General features: G+C 33.9%; 1 protein-coding gene and 1 long non-coding RNA gene across 2 annotated transcripts; one reads left to right on the top strand and one right to left on the bottom strand.

The window, feature by feature from the left end:
* Positions 1-2,975: 2,975 nt before the first annotated feature.
* LOC143046592 (uncharacterized) lies at positions 2,976-6,598 on the top strand. Its single transcript, XM_076219743.1, has 2 exons — positions 2,976-3,049; positions 4,440-6,598. Exons 1-2 carry the CDS (start codon positions 2,980-2,982, stop codon positions 5,540-5,542), a joined length of 1,173 nt encoding a protein of 390 aa, XP_076075858.1. The 5' UTR covers positions 2,976-2,979; the 3' UTR covers positions 5,543-6,598.
* Positions 6,599-10,612: 4,014 nt separating this feature from the next.
* Positions 10,613-14,789, bottom strand: LOC143046591 (uncharacterized). The gene is made up of 4 exons (XR_012969171.1): positions 14,122-14,789; positions 13,578-13,659; positions 12,864-13,011; positions 10,613-11,376 (listed from the first exon to the last, which is right to left on the bottom strand). It is a non-coding gene; the product is annotated as an uncharacterized LOC143046591 (long non-coding RNA).
* Positions 14,790-20,800: the final 6,011 nt, after the last annotated feature.

Raw genomic sequence — 20,800 nt, 5'->3', positions numbered from 1 at the left:
CGCAAGGCCTATGGGAGAAAATACGCTGGCAAACTTGATGCCAATAGCCGCAAAAGAAGCTGGGATGGACCGTAAAACAAACCACAGTGTGCGTAAAACAACAATAAAAACGCTTCGCAAGGCAGGTGTACCTAGAGACAAAATTAAACATATATCTGGTCACAAAAGTACAAGTTCAATTGAGGCTTACGATGATGATCTCTCCGATAATGAGCAAAGGGAATATTCAGATGTATTAACTTGTGTTAAATCGTCACTTGGACATGTTGGACAATCAGTGACTGCAAATGAAAGTGACAATACATGTAACAATGTGGCTTTACAGAAGATTGACCGTTCTACTGTTTCACACCAAATGAGCCCGACGATGGACACATCTTCACAGTCTGTCTGTTCTTATACTGCTGCGCCTAATAATATTCATGAACAATCTTCTAAAGGTGCGTCAGAGGCATTATCTAACATGTTCAGTAAAGGCACTGTTCTGAATAACTGTACTTTTAATATTAACTTTAACATGGAACAGTCAAATGGGGAAGGTCAGAGACATTCTAGGCAAAATTACTGTTATGAACCGCCAAGGAAAACATTCAAGCCAATTTCTTCCGTTGGAATCTTCAGACGAATCCCAAGAATTCTAGCCAGAGACTTTTCAAAACCTATGTGGAATTTAAGGACACTTTTTTATTGTTGAATTTATATTACTTATTAAATTGTTGAATTTATATTATTTATTAAATTGTTGAAAACTGATTTATTTTCTAAACAAATACAAAAAAGACATCAATGCAATAATAGATTACATGTACATTTTAAAAGTACATTTTTGTCAAACAATTGGCAGGATCGCAACTTAAAACAACAACACAAATCTGTATTCATCATTCAATTTATTGTCGTCACTTGGTGTCCTATGTCATTCATCGCCTTTAAAAAATACCATATTAATATCGCCCTTGGCAATAGTGTTGAATTGAGTTATTGGAACTGTACACAATATATATTTCGTCCTTTTTATGATATTGGAATGCTACAAAATATATTTGCACAATCTTTCATTCTTTTATAGGAATGCTACCAATATGAAAAAGAACAGATATGGGACAATGTCGCAAAGGCATCACCAACTCACTAAATGTAACACAAAAAAATATAAATCCTGAGCTGACAACACATGAAATATACTTGCACAATACCTCCTTGCTTAGTATTGGAAATCGGCAAAATATACCAACTGTCATCCGGTCAGAAAATATCTGGTTCAGTTTATTGTCGTCAATTGTCAGGCTGTCTGTTTTCCATATTGTCGCCACTTGTCCATCTGTATTGAGTGTATTCTGTTACTAAGTTAATTTCTTATTCAATTTATTGGTGTCCATTGTCTGTCTGTCATCCGTCAACAGGAAAAAATGACTGTTACTAGTCTCATCACAATGATCAAATTTACTCTAAGTAAAAGTTTTAGAAAAAATTAAATTTTCAACAAAAAAAAAATTGAAAATATTATTGCACTATTGCAAATATCATTTATTCGCATAAGGTGCAATAAGATATATTTTTCTTTAAAAACTTGTATTTTGACTGGTTAAACATAATTTTTGTGTGTAAAATATTTATTACTATATAATAAAAGGGTTATTGCATTAATATTGGTGGATATTGCCCTCGCAGTATATCATATTGCACTCGTAAACTCGTGCAATATGATATACTGCTCGGGCAATATCCACCAATATTAATGCAATAACCCTATATTATTGCATAGCAATATAATATTACCCACAGAAAGTAACAAAAAGTTAGCGTGCGATAAATTCTAATATTGCACTAGTGCAATAAATCTTCAAAATTCATGACGTCATCAACGACAAAATCTTAGTTTACACCAATTTTTACTTTCAAATATTATATTTCTATACAATAAAAGTGTTATTGCATGAATATTGGGGAATATTGTCCCTCGTAGAACATATATTGGACTCGCAAGCTCGTGCAATATAAAATTCTACTCGGGACAATATTCCCTAATATTCATGCAATAACCCTATAATATCTTTTCCGACCCAAAAATATTATTATATTCAATCCATTACTACTACCGAAATGGTAAATTGGTATTTACAATTATTATAAGAACAGGTATGATTTATCATGAATATGGGGAATAATTGTTCCCAATGTTGTAGACATGGAATAATTATTTCTGAATTATCGACAATTGCTGGTATGCATATTTGACCTTTAAATGATACTTTTCTCATTAGAATTAACATTTATATTTCACAACTGAACTTGTTATCATAAACATTATTTACTAACCTTCAAAATAAATGTTTTCTCATACTCATCAGCCTCCATGTTTTAGTATACATTCAGGTGTTGAGTACAGGTGAATATATCTAACTCATATTAACACTCTTCATTTTACATAATAATCAAATAATTAGCATTTAATCTGTTTTGGTTAAGAATATAATCAGCATTTAAAATCTGTTTTGATTTATATAATAATCAATCAGGTGTAAACTAAACTTCAGCAAAATAGGAACATTTGTTATACTCATCAACATATAACATAAGGTCCTAATATCAGTGGAACAAATATAATACAGAAGGAAAAAATATTCCATGACATAATTTCCGCAGAACAAATATTATTATAATATTGTTTCCTTCGGGAACAAATATTATTCGGAACAAATATACGTTGACACCACTGTATTACAGTACAAGCTCTAGAATTTGGACAGGTACGTACATAATGTGTCAGGATACTAATACCCTTTAACAACAACAAAAAAAACAATGCAAATTCTATAATAATATTTGAACTTTATTCTGTTGGTGTATTTTTTTTATTTACGTTTTTGATGAATTATGTTTTTATTTATTCGAAAATTTTACTTATTATAATCCATTCTTCTATAAAATATTACAAGTAAGATAATAGGTCGCATCTAATGAATTTTTCAGGAAAAAATGATCACTTGTAAAGAAACCTTTACTGCTCTACTGCTGTGTTTTGCTTTGATAGAGAACACACATGCAGGTACGTTAAGTCAATACACTAAGTAACTTAAAAATGAAATTTTTCGTGATGCTATTATTTCAAAGGTTAATAACGCAGTTTAATTGTATCAAACGCCCTGCTCGACAGAAATCGATAATATAACCTTGGATTATTCCGCTATTCCGATTTGTGACGATCAATATTTATATATTGTCTGTAAAACTTTATAAATGATATCTTTTACCTCGGGAATAGATTACCTAAGCTGTGTTTGGCATAACATTTAAGAACTGTTGGTCGTCAATCCTCTTTAACTGCGTTTCTTTTTTTTTTTTTTTTTTGTGGCCATTTTTACTTATACTATTCGAGCGTTACTGATGAGTTTTTTGTAGACGAAACGCGCGTCTGGAGCAAATACAAAAAGTCCAATCCTGGTATCTATGATGAATTTATTTATTAACACCGGTTTTCTTTTATGTGTTTGTGCATAACGTTTTTGAATTTAAGACGGTGCTGGGGTCCTTTTTAGATTGTTTTTAAACGCATTTGAGAATGTTTGCCGTTTAATAAAACACCATAATTATTAAATATTTTACTTTACTTTGAGTTAGAATGAAAAAAAAAATTATAGACTAATATTCATTACATTTGATCGAGAAAAATAATGATTGTGCTAGTCTTTGAGAAAAAGAAACAAAATTGTTATCTAAATTCTTTACCACCATGATCGCTGTATATATGTAATATACTTTATGATATGATTTGTTAGGAGTTTGCACTATCAATAACCTACTGCAATGGTAAATCCATCACACAACGAGATATAAATTTGTAGATACAGACAACACCAATGCTAAAATAGAAAAAATAACACACAGACAAATAAAAGTGCACAAGAAACAACATAGAAAACTAAATATCAAGCAAAACGAACCCCACCAAAAACTGGAGGGGTATCTTATGTGCTTCGAAAGCAGGTTGCATCCGTTGTGTTAGTTATGTTATTACAAACCCGGTAAACAATCTTATTTGTTAGGTCATATGTATGTTTGTTTGTCCGGTTTCAGAGATGGAAGGAAATGATTTATTACTAACGAACTAATAAGCAGACACGATATTTTAAAATCCAACACACACTGTTAAACTAAGAAAATTGCAGTTTCATAAGATGTATCAACAGTTAGATTACTTCTTATCAACCATACTTTTAACATAATTAAACACTAAACCATTACTACCAACAAATTTTATTAGTTTATTAGTGTGTTATATTTTAATATTTATGTTTTTTTTATCATTTTCTATTTTTATAATCTCTCACACTCACTCACCCACCCACTCACGCACGCACTCACTCATCAATCAATCAATCAATCAATCAATCAATCATCTATCAACATTATGATATTGTTCTGTTCTGATTTTCAAGATGTGTGTGGAAATGCAACTTATAGTCCAGCTTACAAAACCTGTTGTAACGGTGTATTGAATCAAGAATGGGGGCGTTCGTGTTGTGGAACCGTTGCGTATAATCCAGCTTATAAATCATGCTGCAATGGTGTACTGAATCACAAAAAAGAGCGTTCATGCTGTGGAACAGTTGCGTATAATCCAGCTTATAAATCATGCTGCAATGGTGTACTGAATCACAAAAAAGAGCGTTCATGCTGTGGAACAGTTGCGTATAATCCAGCTTATAAATCATGCTGTAATGGTGCATTAAATAATAAATGGAATCGTTCATGTTGTGGAACCGTTGCATTTGATCCAGCTTATAAATCATGCTGCAATGGTGTACTGAATCACAAAAAAGAGCGTTCATGCTGCGGAACAGTTGCGTATAATTCAGCTTATAAAACCTGCTGCAAAGGTGTACTGAATCACAAAACAGAGCGTTCATGCTGTGGAACAGTTGCGTATAATTCAGCTTATAAAACCTGCTGCAAAGGTGTACTGAATCACAAAAAAGAGCGTCGATGCTGTGGATCAGTTGCGTATAATCCAGCTTATAATACCTGCTGCAAAGGTGTACTGAATCACAAAAAAGAGCGTTCATGCTGTGGAACAGTTGCGTATAATTCAGCTTATAAAACCTGCTGCAAGGGTGTACTGAATCACAAAAAAGAGCGTCGATGCTGTGGAACAGTTGCGTATAATTCAGCTTATAAAACCTGCTGCAAAGGTGTACTGAATCACAAAAAAGAGCGTCAATGCTGTGGATCAGTTGCGTATAATTCAGCTTATAAAACCTGCTGCAAAGGTGTACTGAATCACAAAAAACAGCGTCGATGCTGTGGATCAGTTGCGTATAATCCAGCTTATAATACCTGCTGCAAAGGTGTACTGAATCTTAAAAAAGAGCGTTCTTTTTTTTGCTGTGGGATAGTTGCTTATAACCCAGTTTACAAATCATGCTGCAATGAAGTTTTGAACAGAAAGATGCGCTCATGCTGTGGAACAAAATCGTATGATCGAGCTTACAACACCTGCTGCAATGGTGTTTTGAATCATGCATGGGAGCGTTCATGCTAAGGAATTAAGCCTACATGAAATGTTGCAATGGTGTTTTGTGCTAGTTAAATCATTTTCACCTGGTGTCATCACTTTCTCTCATTAGTAGTGTTGTTATGTTACCTTTAGGATGTAAGGGGATTTTCGTATACGCCAATGAAATAGTGTTTTGTAGAGGATTGTTTGGTATTTTTACAACATGTATAAGAAATATCTTGAGAAGATTTGTAGTTACTTTATAGAATAACTGGACTGTTTCTATGACTTTATTGGTCAATCGATCTTCTGATTTGTACTTGTTATCAGCTGTACTGGGGAAAGGCACCGAAGTAGCAGAGTGCCAAATGGCTATCTATATTTCTTCATATACATAATTAATATCAATGAAAATTTCATGAAAATTCTTTTGACTGAAATAAATATATATCAGTAAACAATTATGACTAGATATCTGTGTATGTTGGGATTTGATGTGGTATGTATACTAGTCAACGGTTAAATTGAGGGTTGAATAGCATCAAAGAAGCTTAAAATCCATATGATCCGGTGCCACACCACAAAATCATGGTACGTCACACCCGGTTGCATACGAAAAAGGGTCGGAAAAATATTCCCTTGAGTTTAAAATTAATTTATAGGAAATTAATTCTACATTCTGGGACAAATAGTAAACGTATTCTGAGTCATAAATATCTATCTTGGTTGTGTCAAACCACATTTATAATTTTCTTTTTTGTGTTTATATAGAATATAATGGGAACGAGGTTACATTTCTACTAAAGCGTGTACACAGGAAGTAAGGGGTAAATCTTTACTTCCGGTGAAAGTTATACATGTCATACTCTGCAATCAAATGTTATGTAAAATTTTGTCTGTAATACTGGACAGGATTAAACTTTACTCATGCCATATTTGAAAGAAAGATAAATTTAACAAAGACTAATAGGGGAAATCAATGGTGGTATAACACCTAATATGGGAAGTTTCACATGTACCATTGATCTTGTGTATACTCTCTAATGTTAACATGTTAAAATCTCATGTTTTTAAATGAAATATTAAAAATTTGAAGTATTCTGAGTGGATTGTTTCTCAATGAAACATTTTATGAGAAAATTGCTTTAAATATGCCTCTACCATGAATATTAGTAGATATAGTAAACTATACTCAGTGTTTTGTGAGAGTTATATGCAATTATATGCTATATGAAATTTTGTCTATAGAACAGGACAGGATTATACTTTCCTCATGCTAAGTATTTCATTATTTAAAACAAAGATAGGTTCTGATTTTATTTTTTTAAGTGCGAATTTTACGCTGTCGCATTTCAAAATGTGAAACCAAAGGCTGCAAAACTTGTGCAATTTTGATTACAGATGCTTAATTCACTAGCAGTTTGACCAAGAAGTCATATTTTACCAAAAGTTACGATGATCTGAATTGTAAATCGATAAAAGAGGGACGAAAGATGCCAAAGGGACAGTCAAACTCATAAATCTAAAACAAACTGACAACCCCATGGCTAAAAATGAAAAAGAGAAACTAACAACAGCACACATGACACAACATAGAAAACTAAAGAATAAACAACACGAACCCCACCAAAAAAACTAGGAGTGATCTCGGGTGCTCCGGAAGAGTAATCAGATAAATGTCGTCTACGGATTAGAGTGCAATCTTTACTAATTGGTATACGTCGGTGAAACGAAAGGAAGGCTAAACAAACGTATGTGCGGTCATAGATCAGACATTAACCTCAATGCTAACGACATTCTATACCAGCATTTCAATCAGCACGATCATTCCATCGTTTTTATGACAGTTCGCAATATCGAAAAGATATACCATAGCTTTAACAATCCTAATCTTTCAACGACTCTCCGTAGACAAAAAGAGGACTACTGGATTAGACAATTGGGAACTGCGACACCGTATGGTTGCAATGACAAAATTGATGGTATAGGTATTCTATCTAGTCCTTCGTGTAACTCGGTGAAAATGATGAATATTTTCAACTCGACTTCTCAACGTAGACGTAGTCATGGTCATCGTCATTATTCATCACCTTCTCTGCATGATATATCTATGAATGACTTGCTGCCATTTATACAAAAGCCGTTAGGTATTCATCACATTCGCACAAAACTTTATTCATTACCCCTTTCAAAATGTCATTCTCTGTTCAATTTATGTTTGGAATCCACTGTTACAAACCCTCATTCAAACCAAATACAAAATTACAGCTATAATTTCGGATATTGCAAGTCACAGACTTTTCAGGCCAGTCTGCATTGGCAAAGATGAAAAAGAGAAAAGATATTTCCTTAATCTTTTCTTTGCCAACAAAGGTATTGATGGCGTCAACTTAGGCAATATCCTTCATCCTAAATTAGTTCAATCGAAAATACCTCCTCATTTCAAAGACCAGTCTGTACCAATCATTTCTTATACCTATACCAAACCTATTGCAACTAAAATTTTCAATTACAAACACGTTTTACTGGATCTCGATATTGACGACTTCAAGTCTAAACCTCCTGATTGCACTTGTGCTAGTTCCCAATTCACATATAATCCTGCTGACCACGTTATTACCGGTGACCTCAACATTGTTAATAACATTTCTCCACGAAATGTGTTATCGAAAGGTCAGAAATATCGTTAGCCTAAATCCATCAATTGGAAATACAACTTTTGATGGATTCAGTTGAGGATTTGTCTGGGCTAAGCACGAGAAGGAAGACATAAAACACTCTTTCCAATGAGGTCGTTGATACAAATCAGAATTAAGAAACTGAATGGGTCTATCACTGCCCATGCTTCGTCAATCTTTGAAGACCGAAATGTTGCAAAACACCTATTCTACCTTCATGACAAATATGTTGTTGTCCCCGCAGATAAAGCCCTAAACAACACCGTGTTTGCATGTAAACACATAGGTCTGTTCTGTGTTCCTTTGGAATTTCAACCAAAGATGAAGAACTGGATCTTCCATCACTGTATTGGACACCTAAACTACATAAGTGTCCTTACAAACAACGTTATATTGCTGGGTCTTCCAAATGCTCCACGAAACCTCTTTTTTAAATTATTAACATCGCTGTTATCAGCAATCAAAGACGGGCTTCAAATTTATTGTGAAACTGCCTATTCTAGAGGGGGCGTGAATCAGATGTGTATACTTAAAAATTCCAAAGATCTTTTAGAGTACATACAATCTTACTCTCTTTCATCTTGTAACAGTATTAAAACATTTGACTTTTCTACCCTTTACACAAGTATTTCACATTCCAAACTAAGAGACAAATTGAAAGAGTTGGTATTGCTTTGCTTCAAAAAAACATAAAAAAGAATGACCAACGTTGATACAAGTATCTTGTCTTAGGAGGGGATAGATCCTACTTTGTAAAGGACCACTCTGATTCAAACAAAAAATTCTCTGAAACTGATATTATCAAGATGCTTGATTTCTTGATTGACAACATATTTGTTACCTTCGGAGGATGTGTTTTTCAACAGACTGTCGGCGTTTCAATGGGAACAAACTGTGCCCCTCTACTTGCCGACTTGTTTCTTTATTATTCCAAGGCTGACTTAATGCAGGAACTTCTTAGGAAGAAAGATAAGAAGTTACCAATATCCTTTAACTCTACTTTCCGCTATGTAAATGATGTTCTTTCACTACATAATTCAACATTTGATGACTATGTAGAACACATCTATCCCATCGAGCCTCATATCTTGACTTACATCTAGAAATTGACATTGAGGGTCGGTTGAAAACAAAACTTTACGTAAAAAAAGATGATATCAGCTTTCCAATTGCGAACTTTCCATTTCTAAGTAGCAACATTCCAGCAGCACCTGCATACGGATACCCCATCACGAGTTGGTTGACCGTTATGGAATAACCGTTTCACAAATGATATCGGATATGTTCCTTACGTCATAACTACAATCCCCTTCCCTTTCATGAATGTGACCTACCGAATTATGATATTTACCGGATTTGTTATCACATAAGCAACGGGTGCCACATGCGGAGCAGGATCCGCTTACCCTTCCGGAGCATTTGAGATCACCCCTAGTTTTTGGTGGGGTTCGTGTTGTATATTCTTAATTAGTTTTCTATGTTGTGTCATGTGTGCTGTTGTTTGTTTGTCTTGTTCATTTTTAGCCATGGCGTTGTCAGTTTGTTTTAGATTTATGAGTTTGACTGTCCCTTTGATATCTTTCATCCCCTTTTTTATTACAAAGACGAATAGTGAAAAATCAATGGGGTTATTTCAACTGATTACTTGATAGGCAACTATGCAAAAGATTTAAAATGTGATGGATGTAAGCAATTATTTGGCCATTTGGCCACCAGTGATGAGGGAAAACACAGACCTTATAGTCGGATCTAATAAGGTCCTGATATAAAAATTGTGATACTATTCAAACGAGTAAACTTACAGCCTCATTTATAACAAAAAAAAAATACGAAATACAAGAATGACAACATTAACCAAGAAAAAAACCACTTAACTTTAGAGTCTTGGCGTAGGACAGACACTTACAGACTACGGTTGGGTTAAACCTGGGACAGTGGTGAATCACCAAAACATCATAACAGACTGAAAAATACTTAGTTGTAATTATCCTAACTCAACTCATCGGTTTTTATCAATTCAATCATGATTTACAAAAGGACGCAAGTATGTCAAATTTACTATTTTAAGTTTAGAAATATTGTTTTCATGACTTGTATGATGTACCAGTATGATAACAGATGGACAATTATACAGCGCAATCTACCATCAGAATACGTATGGTCTCGTTCATGTATCCCCAATTATATTACATCATCGATTGATCGACTTAATAACCCACTGCATATATTACCGTAGCAAGATTCATCACACATTTTTATAAATTTGGTTTTGATTTTTAGGATCAATCTTTAGGTAAATGAACAGTAAATAGACTATATCACAGATGTTGCTAAAATTATGCATACAACTTTGTCTCGTTGAACTATAACTGAAAACGAAAAAAAAATACTGTGTTTGTATCTGAAATATTACGATTTAAAATTACCCAATAACGTCTATAAGTGAAGTAACATTATAACATACAATTTGAAACAAACAATTAAGAGAAAGAATAAGTTGGAAAGCGTTTGACTTAACAGAATGCTATACAGAGCACCATAAGAACTTTCAATCTTATAAATGTATGAAATAAAAACGGTTTACGTTCTCGACTGAAAATAGATACTATTTTACATGGCGGTTATCAAACATAAATTGAACTACATTTCAAAATTGGAAAATGTAGCTTGGTATTAACTCAGGAATATATATAGCTGATCTAAGTATTCATATGCAGTAGGCAATGAAACCTCAATAACAGTTAAACCAGTATTTGTTAACATACAAGTTCTCATGTTTGTTTGGTTAGTTGTCGCATCGTGTATCAAAGCACATCGCACTATATTCATATTATTGGCACAAACTTACATATGTATTATATCTCGAAAATGTAAAACGAGTTTTATTACGCCATATATGATTGAATATGTGCAATAAAAGTAGAACAGGGTTTTTTTTATAATTGAATGTATTAGCAGAATATTAATTTCCTTGATATTATGAACAAACAGGAAATGTTTACAGAACCTCGATATTGTCACTTTAGTGATCAGTTTGAAAAGATATATCTATATGCCGTTTTACGATGTTAAACATATGAAGAGTAAGAAAAACAGTTGCGTTCGATGAGAAAAAATGTTGACATCTTGAACAAAATATATTGTTTGCCTAGGCCTTTATCTGCGTGGTCCACAATTATTCTGTTCTCATTGGTAGTAGTCCTGTAAACAAAAAAGAAAAGTAAATACCGTTATGGATATCGCAAAAAAAATGTTCATTTCTAATTTTCGTGTCAGGTTTTTGTTAAAAGATATTGACGATGCTATTGTGTCCGATTTTCGAATATGACTGTTTTGTTGAGTGTGAATACATCCAAAGGTCATGTATGAAGTTACGTTTCTTTAGTAGGTTCGGTTTGAATATTTGTTATGTCTTATCGTTTATGGTTGAATTATCTATTGTTGGTGTATTTAACGTTTGTCTTATACGTTAGTTAAGTCGAGTTAATTTTCATTTTCCGTGAGTGAGGAATTGTTTTAGTCCAAATAACTAGGACGTCATCATAGTATTAATTTGAAATAACCGTCCACTGCGATCATAATCATGATATTTTTTTGGGATTTGTTTAGTGACATTAAGGTAGAATGATAGTATATCGCCATCTTGGATTATACAATCACAGTAAAATATCGGTCTGTAAAAGAAAACAAAAACTATGATTTATCTGATGTTTACAGCGCATGTGTCGCAACTCAATAGCAAAATGTGTTTTCGAGTGTAAGATCGTTCAGTACCATAAAAGGCAAGTGAGAATTAATTTGCATGGCATATGATGCATGCCTTTTTAATTTGCATCTTCATAGTGTTTTATGCAACTTTAACAACAATAATCAATTGCTGCTTTTATTCTATAATAAATAATAATATCTCCTTTTGATTGTAATTTCTCTTGTTTTAAGTTAAAAAGTATATTATGTCAGCAAATGTTTGTAATATCAATTTATAGTTATATAATGTTTTGTCGGCAGTCTACAGAAATAAAGAAACAAATAAACGTAATTCGAATTCTTATTCCAAGTCTACATAAAATAAAATCGGGCCTAATGTGAATGCATCTTAATACAATAAAGACAGATAATCACTGTCAGATCAGGAGCATTATATTTGGACGGAGCTATCCAAGTACCTATGTATTACAAAATTGTATATGCACATGTAGCCAAACGGTTTGAATTTTGCTCAAATTTCTTCTAATCACTGCAAGTGTTGAAAACCCAATAAATATGGGTGCAAAACGTATTCATACTTCCCAATGTCAGGATGTAAACAATGGTAAAAGAGGAACGAAAGACACCAAAGGGACAAACTCATAAATCGAAAACAAACTGACAACGCCAGGCTAAAAAAGAAAGAAGACAAACAGACAAACAATAGTACACACGACACAGCATGGAATAAGAATAAGCAACACGAACCCCGTCAAAAACTAGGGGTGATCTCAGGTGTTCCGGAAGGGTTATCAGATCCTGCACCACATGAGGCATGTTTTTTATACATACTTGTAAAACTTTTACAAAGGTTCCTATTTTTGTTGTTTGCCATGATCACACGACGAACGTCGATAATTTTACAGGAAATTCTGCCTACCTTTCCGGAGGAATTTATTTGTTGTCGGGTTTTTCTTGAGGTGAAGTTGCTGAATCATTACCTTTTTGTACTGTGATTGATTGACTTGCATTGTCTTTTCTTTTTTCTTCTCATGCTACGCCATGGTTTTATCTTTTTTCTTCGATACTTGGATATGATTTTCCATTCCCCTCTTTTATCTTGAATCTCTACGCAAAAGAGAAGAGGTTCTGAAATACGCCAATATGGCAAAAAAAAAAAAAAACGAATGATACAAACATATCTCTAATGTTCAATTTAAATATACCTGAAGGATCTTTAGCAGTAGGCATCATATAGAATACTGGATATGTTTAGTTTAGTTTAACCATATTTATTTATAGTGGATTGGGAACCAAGTTATTGCAACTTATATTAATCCCTTTCCACTGTGAAGGTGCGAGTGCCGCCTTGTAGCGGCATTAGCTTACTCATTTCCGAAATCTACAAGGTTGTCTTATATGTGCAAGAGATATGGCTCTTTCTTTACGAGGGTCAGCCATTTATCGTCCCCTTCCGACAGACTATCATCGTTTTCTCAAAACCATACTCGCAAAAGTGTCAAAGAAGCGCGAAATATTCAGTCCCTAAAAATTTCCCCCGGAGCGGGGATCGAACCAGGAAACTTCGTGTTAGAAGTCTAATGCACTAATCACTACACAATGGCTCTACTTAACTAACTTACAACTGTTAAAACATCTAATTGTACGTAAACAAGTCTATCAAGCACTTGATGAGATACTTTATATTTACTTACGTCCTTAGGTACCTGGTACCCTCCAATGACTAAGTCAGATTCTATAACACGTGCTAATCCTCCTGAGGTAGGAAAGATAACCCTGTAGAAGAAGATCACATTATCTAAAACAAATATGTGGAAAAGATGATACATACAACCGTACTTTAACTCTCCGATATAATTTTAAATAACATCTGTTTTAATAATAACACCACTGATTAGTCTTGTGTAGAAGAAATGCACATATGGCGTGCAAATTTGTAAGTTTAGTATCTTTGCATTGTTGAGAATTAAATGAAGGTGTGATCAGTTATAGTTTTAGTGTCTTCAATTAAGACTTTAAGTACGCCTAACCATGGAAAAAACATGCATGATGTCATTAATCTTTCTCCGGTTGGAACAAAGGTCAACAAATACAATTTATGCTATAATAAAAGGAAAATATTGACGGACATAAAATCAAAATTGAAAATGAAAATCATCACTGTCAAATTGTTTGGAATTTGTAGGCTTAGCCTTCAATACAGATAAATAGCTGATACAAAATGTAGATATTACTTACAGGCCCATTTGGTCTACAAATGAAGCTTATGTTGATCTATTAGGCTCTCAAAACTCCAGTGCTGTAAACATAGCTTATCGACTTTGTGATCTTGCAAGTGCAGTCTTAAACTTCCAAGGTGTAACAGTATTATCACTGTCAAATTGCTAACATTTCCTTTACAACACAAAAAAGTAAATATCACTTGCATGCCCATTAAGTCTACGATGAAGCTGGTCACTCATGCTTTATATTAATAGTTCTAGTGCTGTAAACATATCACCATATTCCATTCTTGTACTTGCAAATAAACTCATTATAGATACCAAGAATAAAATATAATATTTTCGCCAGACGCGCGTTTCGTCTACAAAAGACTCATCAGTGACGCTCGAATCAAAAATGTTATAAAGGCCACATAAAGTACTAGATTGAACAGCTTTGAAGACCAAAAATTCCTAAATTTTGCCAAATACAGCTGAGGTAATCTATTCCTGTCAGTGCAGTCTAAAACTTCCAACGCTTGTCAAAATCTTTCCGTTTTTACGTTACACAAATTCACACATTTGTCAAGAAATCCTTTTGTAATGCTAGCTCCGCATTCACTATTCTGTAAAAACAATTTTCGTTTTAAAATTGATGTCATAATCTTGAAAATCGAGTTCTTTAATCCTTCCTTTTTACCTTTCATTTATATGATTCGAGATACTCTCTCTCTCTCTCTCTCTCTCTCTCTCTCTCTCTCTCTCTCTCTCTCTCTCTCTCAACACAAAATACAGCCATTTGCAGGAAGCAGTTGTTTACAAAATTGACACAAAATAATTAAAACAGGTATAGAATAGGGTGAAATGAATAATTTGTCCGCGTTAATTAAAATTATCCTGAATCGAGTCTGGTCACATTTTTACAGTCGTCATTTGCTTCGTGTCCACGATATGCAGGCGATATTTGGAGCAAGACCACCAACATCTTAAAACAGTTCGGATGAACACAATGTGTTTGATGTGTCTAGATATAGGTGACCTCAGTTCGTTATAATACATGCTGGTATCAGTGACATATTATCATGTTCCCATCCTGATATGCTTGTGATATTTGCCATGTTTTTCAATGCATGACTCTGCCACATATATAACATACTTTCTTGCGTCGCATTTCATTGGTACTTTCTCACATAGTATCTCATTGGTCAATACGTGACATATCTGATAGTAATGTGCTGCCTAGTTTTTGTTTCAAATTCAATTTTCAATTTTGATTGCACTAAATATCCGATGGTGTTTTGCGAGTTTGTAGGTGCCAGATTTTCTGTTTTGATTAAAGTTTCATATATTAATTCGCTAGTTCGAGCATTAAGGGTTTTCTGTGGAAGCAAACAAAAACAATATGTTACATATATGACGTCATACTTAAAGTCTAACCATTCTGTTTGTGGTTTTAGTTCTCTTATGAAAGATGTTGCTTATATCAAACCAATCTTCTCGTGTTGATGGTAGGACTACTTTAGCATAGTCTGGGTAACTAAAGATGACCCCCTTGTTTGGTCCAAATTGTATCTTGTATATATCCCCGTATTTTTGTTTTAAGTTTTTCAGTACCATATTTATATCCCCTGGTTGATGTTTACCTATAAAAAAAACAAACTATTTTCTTTTTTTTATGAAACGAATCATAAAATTGTTTAATGATTCGGTTTCTTAAAATACAGTCTTGCCTGTTAAGTACAATGATGATGGTTTAGTTGATATAAAAAAGGAATATATGTGTTCCGTTCTTTATATGACGCCTACTGTCATTCATATAGTAAAAGCTCTTGTGTTACCTTTCTTGACGTATGATCATTATCGTGTCGAGATAATAATGCAGATGAAATCTTAACAAGCTAAACTTACTGCTGATTGGTGATATTTCACCAAAAGAATATAATATCAATTCAACTTCTATACAATTTCGACAAGGAAGGATTTCCTTGCACATTGATACGGTTCATTGGATGACGGTGTCAACGCGTAATGGTGGTCATTGCTTGACTATATATATTTACTGAGCGCCGCCGAATCACATGTTGGACAAAAAGCCACATCTGGTTGTCCTTATGCATCACAGGGTAATATTTCAATTTAAAATATGTCGTATCAAAACATATCTCTGTCAAAATACAATTTTTGAAATTGAAAGCGCAAACTTTAAGATACTAGACTCCATCAGTATACTTACGAAATGGTTTAAAATTTAATGCCGCGCCAAAGTAAGGTATGTTATAAATTCCTCGAGGTCCAGGGACTTGATCATATGGTTTTACACCCGCAGTTAGCGGTGGTAGTTTCTGGCATCTGCAATAGTTATGGAAGTACGAAATAAATAGCTCTGGACTTTAAAACCTATTATGTACTTTGAACTTGGCTGACGAATTCTGCGTACATTCATCATATCTGGAATTATATTAAATAGCTGTTTAGTATAGAGAAAAAAATAATCCTTTTTATATTTAAATTATATGGATGCTTTCTGTTTGCAAGTCCTGGGCCGTATGTTAACCAATGTTTATATCTGTACTAAGAAAATTGCCGACATTTAGAAAATACATTACGTACTTTACACCAGAGTCATGTAGAGTCTACATACAGCGTTTGGCCTATCTGTTCGTATTAGTTCTGTAATGTTTTTTATAAGACTTATTATTTTTTCATTGCAAAATAATGTTCAGACAAGCGATATGGGAATCATTTACGAATAACTTTTTTAAGTGCTATAGATATTTTGCAGTACATTTCTACATATGTTGTTTCATCCTTGTTTCTATTATAACTAGCTCAATCCTGAAAGTATAATACCGCTGTACCACTAGGCCACGATCTCACTACGATCTATAAAAAATGAAAGTTTTGACTATCCTCGTGCGATCGTAAGATGGTCGTGGCGAGGTATTCAAGATCATGGACAACTTTAAACATGTTCAAAACAATTGTTGTGCAGTCGTGGCGAAAGCAGGTCGTAGTAGAAGCGTAGTAAAGTCGTGGTAAGATTGCAAAGGTCGCGGTACCATCGTAGCGAGAGCGTAGCTAAAGCGTGATTCAATTCGGGGAGACTGCGCTACGATCTCACAGCAACGTTATTACGACCTCACTACGACCATCACGTTCTCACCGCGACCCATCTACACTTCCACTACGATTAGACTGCGTTGACACCACGCTGTTCAAGAGTACGATACTAGCACGCCCATGCCGTCCTCATCACATTCGTCTTACGACCTGACTACGTTCGTACTACGACCATTATGCTCATTGTCATTTTTACATGAAATATATAAAAGCTCTCCAGGATCCGTTTGTCTGTATGTAATTTGGACTTTTTGTCCTTTTTCTTTAACGGTTCAACCATGCTTGACACATCTGTGTCATCCCAACTAACGTTCACTAAAACATCGTTATTTTAAGCTTGATGGACCAACATAAGGTTGTGATTCAGGTTGAATTGGTTGGTCCGACATCTCTGCTGGATCAGGATTCGTTACTGTCAGTGCTCCTTATGCATATACATCTACCCTACCACCACAGCAACGTGTTATGTTAGATTTTGTTGACATGGCTGTATTGTTTCCAAGAAAAATACTTATTAATCAGAAATAGAATGAATGGAACAGTATTTATATGGAACACGATGTTGACCTTATTGTTGCGAGCGTAGTGATCGCGATATGAACGTGGTCTGATCGTATTATAATCGTGGTAAGAGCGTGCTATAAGCGCAGTAGAATCGCGGTAAGATCGTGTTGCAATCGGATAAATCGTAGTATGGTCGTAGTGAGGACGTTATGACCGTAGAAAGATCGTGATAATAGTAGAGATGACGCAGAATAAGAGGGGTGAGAACGTGGTATAATCGTAGTGGGATCGTTGTAAAAGCGTAATGAGAACGTAGTAGCAACTCGATTGAAACATTTTACATTTTTATCCGCTCATACCGCGACCTCAACACGATCTGAATTTATTTTATATTGCGTTGAGCGTGGTGCGTGGTGCGATCGTGGTTTAGTAGGACTGGGGTCTTAATACTTTCTGTAAACCAAGATCGAATGGACCTATACCTCAATGTCTGTGAATGTTCCGTATAAAATGATATTAAGTTAAGTATGCTAAATCGCATGATAGAAAGTGGTTGTGCCTGTAGAAAAACATTAAGATTGGTTTACGGTTCATAAGCTCCGCCTGTGAATTTTAGTTCAATAAATGACTTTTGGTTTACTTTGCAACAGAAGGAGCAGGATCTGCTTACCATTCTGTATCATATGTAGCTTACATTGTCATGTCGCAGTGATCCCCGAGTCAATCCCCGGTGGCACAGTAGTTACTTTTGCAGAAAAATCACTCTGTACTTTAAATATTGTTTTTTTTTAAATAAATAATGGGATTCCAGTTTTTAACTGGTTGTACATAATTGGAGAGAATGTCCCCGCTTGCATATATAACTTTATAAAAGGTCATGAAACAGCAAAAGTAACGACACCCACATTCTAATGAAATATGTATGATGTGGTAATTAGCATTGTGTATAAGGGGCATTACATTTGGTTGAGGCAAACTAAAGTTACAGAACGGAAACCAATATTGGGACGTATACGTACGAACGTAAGCACGGACGTACGAACAGACAGACGGACGAATATAATGCCTCCTCTAGTGACGGCATTGACATTAGATGGTTTGTTTTAAAAGAGCGGCTCGACAAACATTGACAAATGAACAATACTAAAAATACCAAAAGTAGTTGTGAAATATTGACCTCAAATAAAACAGTATTTATTGATAGAAATTATCTGTGTCTAGTTAATTCGGTCAATAATGAAGTACGTCTAACATGTTTATTTCTAGCCTATTTTGAATATAATAACCACACCATTGATAGCAAGTTTATATGAATATGTGTATTTTTTAAGTGCATGACTATATGACCAATATATACTCTCTAAGTCATTGTAAATATCAATGTATAAAAATACTTACTTTATACAATTGCTATCACATGTATCATAAAATAATGTTTACTGCAAGGTTTTTAGTATCGGTACACGTACATTTGTTTACTTTTTTTTAGCGGGAGTTTATGAATTAAGTTAATGTGTTTAGAAATACGGAAACTAAAATATATTTTTCTTTAAGGTCGTTTTGTTTTCAATTTAATTATTCTGTTCTCACAAAGACGGGAAAACAAATTTAGTCTGTCCATAATCTGTTTTAAAAATGAAGAAAGATATTTGATTTTTTAACTTTACTATGAAGTGTGTTAACAAATTTTAAACACAATTACAAATTGGAAAACGATGCATCCAAATATACAATTGACACATATAAAAAATCTAAGAAAATAAAAATAAATTTGAATTTAATTGTTTCACCACTATACAACGTCTAATTTTTTTCTGATCGTATCAATAATTATTAAAGTTTTCAATAACACCAAGCAGAGACTCGATGTTCAGGCTGTGATAACATTCTTTCTTTTCTTTTTCCTAGACTTACCCTGCGTCAACTTTGGAAAAGATTTATTTATATCTAAATGAATATGTTGTGTGATTGCCAATGAGACAATTCTTCACAAAGACCAAATGACACAGAATGTGGTTCATAAGTGTTTTCTTGCTTCTCTTTTTTTTTTTATTGATAAGACCGCTTTTTTTTGTTTGTTTGATTTATTTTACATTAGTCATTGTGTGGCCCTTTATAGTTTGCTGTTCGGCGTGAGTCAAGGCTTTATGTTAAAATCAGAAATTTGACCTATAGTTGTTTACTTTTCTACACTCTGTGACTTTGGCACTAATACCACATCTTCTTATTTCAGTTTAAGTTATTATGCATATGCGTATTTAATGAGTGTCCTCTTCGAGGTCCGCTTACAGATATACTGGTATAATATGGCATATATAGATATGTATTTTAGTAATGCTTTGCATGTATTTCAGGATGCCAGTAGTGTTTTTATGCAAACAAATGTTGTTTATTTGTATCTTGTCTGCATGTTGTGTGTGTTTTAAAGTTGTGTTTATGTTATTTTATATTCGGTAAAAAGCTCTCAAGAGCTTATGTGTGTATTGTTATATGTGAACCGAATCAAAATAGAACTGTTGTATTCGTATAAGTTTTTTTTAGGGCAAATAACAAAAGTAATTTATTCTAATTTAGATAAATCATAGTATACAGATAGATACTAATATGTTCAAATTTTTCGTTTTTTATCCGTGTCTGGCACTTATACATAAATATATTGGTCCCAAGTCAAATCTAACATTAACAATATTCCATGACAGTTCTAATTGATATTTTTTTGTCGAAATATTGCGAGTTTTTATTGTTTTTTTTTTAGAATGTTTTAATAAACAAAACGTTAAGTCATACGTTATTCGTCATACATGTTATATATATATATAACTTGTCTAAACATCAACCCAACAATGTTAGATCTGTAAATTTGCTTTCGCAAATTTTTGGTTCTTCCCTCGCCGGGATTCGAACCCATGCTACTGTGATATCGTGACACCAAATCGCCTGCACTGCAGCCGTCCCGCTAGACCATACGACCACCTGGGCTCTCAAAAAAAGAGCTTTCGCTGGCCGTGTGTTACCTTTCCTCGTCAGTTTTAATCTAGCGGCGTACTGCAGTACATGATATATAAGGCATGAAGATGTTATTGTTACAGATC

The sequence above is a fragment of the Mytilus galloprovincialis genome, chromosome 9 (genome assembly GCF_965363235.1).
Source record: "Mytilus galloprovincialis chromosome 9, xbMytGall1.hap1.1, whole genome shotgun sequence".
In the NCBI taxonomy this organism is placed as follows: domain Eukaryota; kingdom Metazoa; phylum Mollusca; class Bivalvia; order Mytilida; family Mytilidae; genus Mytilus; species Mytilus galloprovincialis.
Note: the sequence above shows the minus strand (reverse complement) of the source record. Positions and strands in the feature narration are given on the sequence as shown.

What these genes read in the sequence shown, in the direction of transcription:
- LOC143046592 (XM_076219743.1), top strand. Translation starts at nt 2,980, where the DNA reads ATGATCACTTGTAAAGAAACCTTTACTGCTCTACTGCTGTGTTTTGCT. An exon ending in GATAGAGAACACACATGCAG is followed by an intron (nt 3,050 to 4,439) that starts GTACGTTAAGTC and finishes CTGATTTTCAAG; the next exon opens with ATGTGTGTGGAAATGCAACT.